The sequence below is a fragment of the Charadrius vociferus genome, unplaced genomic scaffold (genome assembly GCF_000708025.1).
Source record: "Charadrius vociferus isolate BGI_N301 unplaced genomic scaffold, ASM70802v2 scaffold1436, whole genome shotgun sequence".
In the NCBI taxonomy this organism is placed as follows: domain Eukaryota; kingdom Metazoa; phylum Chordata; class Aves; order Charadriiformes; family Charadriidae; genus Charadrius; species Charadrius vociferus.
Genome location: NW_009648905.1, coordinates 7,854 through 9,055, shown reverse-complemented (window position 1 = coordinate 9,055; position 1,202 = coordinate 7,854). Strand labels below are relative to the sequence as shown.

The 1,202-nt window shown below is 59.3% G+C and overlaps 1 protein-coding gene and 1 gene segment (V, D, J or C); both read left to right on the top strand.

Annotated features, from left to right (window-relative positions):
- LOC104288413 overlaps window positions 1-260 on the top strand; it is a 2,227-nt gene extending 1,967 nt beyond the window's left edge. The window contains 1 exon segment of the V gene segment in view: window positions 6-260. Coding sequence covers window positions 6-260 — 255 coding nt within the window.
- A 328-nt stretch (window positions 261-588) lies between these two features.
- The window catches only part of LOC104288412, a 2,468-nt gene continuing 1,854 nt past the window's right edge, over window positions 589-1,202 (top strand). The window contains exons 1-2 of the mRNA XM_009887216.1: window positions 589-697; window positions 859-1,098. Coding sequence (XP_009885518.1) covers window positions 589-697; window positions 859-1,098 — 349 coding nt within the window. The remainder of the gene's footprint in view (window positions 698-858; window positions 1,099-1,202) is intronic.

Sequence of the window (1,202 nt, the reverse complement as noted above, 5' to 3'; positions counted from 1 at the left end):
CGTCGGTCAAGGGGCGCTTCACCATCTCCAGGGACAACTCCCAGAGCACTCTGAAGCTGCAGATGAACAGCCTCAAGACCGAGGACACGGCCACCTACTACTGCGCCAAAAGTGCTGCTACTGGTGGTAGTGCTGATGGTGGTGGCACCAACGCTGTCACCGCATCCCCAAATCACAGCATCTCCCTTGAAGACCTCACACGGTTTTTCAGGTCTTCTGGCACGCCTGGACCCTTCCATCAAGCAGCAAAACATTTATAGAGCTGAAATCCTTGGGGTTTGGCCCAAATCCGTGCCCCGCACCTCCTCTCTGAGGGCTCTGGCTCCACCTCCAGCAGCTCCGGCACAGACTGGCTGCCACAGACACCCGGAATCTTCCCCAAATCCTCGCGTCAAGCCCAGATGTATGTCTCCACCACAGACATACCCTCGTGGTTTCCCCCAAAATCATTATCCCGACTGTCAGCGTTGCCACCCTGCATCCCCAAATCCCAACATCTTCCCCAAATCCCATCTCCCCAAATCCGCACTCTTCTACCCAAAACGGACACGTTGCCCCCGGACGGGACCTTCCTGGAGCCCTGACCCCATGCCTGAAGTTGGGACTCTCTGCCCTGACCCAGACCTGGTCACCGCGCCCCAACATCCCTGTGGGGTTCCCCAAAGTCCCACCATCTCCCTGAAAGCCCCACCCCAAGGTGGGACCTTGACCCCCAGTCTGGACGGCGGAATCACTCCCAGACCCCATCCTGAGCCTGGATCCCACCAGGACACAAGAGTTGCTCCGCCGAGGCCGGTGCCAGCCTGGAGCAAGGACCAGGGGGACTGGTGGGGTGTCCCCTCCTGCCCCTGTCCCCAGTCACGTCCAGCCTGAGCTTTGGTGTCACCTTCAGCAGCTACGCCATGGAATGGGTGCGACAGGCGCCCGGGAAGGGGCTCGAGTTCGTCGCGCACATGAATAGTGCTGGTAGTTGGACAAGCTACGCGTCGCCGGTCAAGGGGCGCTTCACCATCTCCAGGGACAACTCCCAGAGCACTGTGAAGCTGCAGATGAACAGCCTCAAGACCGAGGACACGGCCACCTACTACTGCGCCAAAAGTACTGGTGATTATCGTGGTTATGGTGGTGACACCAAGCCTTCCAATGCTCCCCAAGATCCCTGTGCTGTGTCTCCAGTTCTCACCCCCATCCCCAAACCCCAT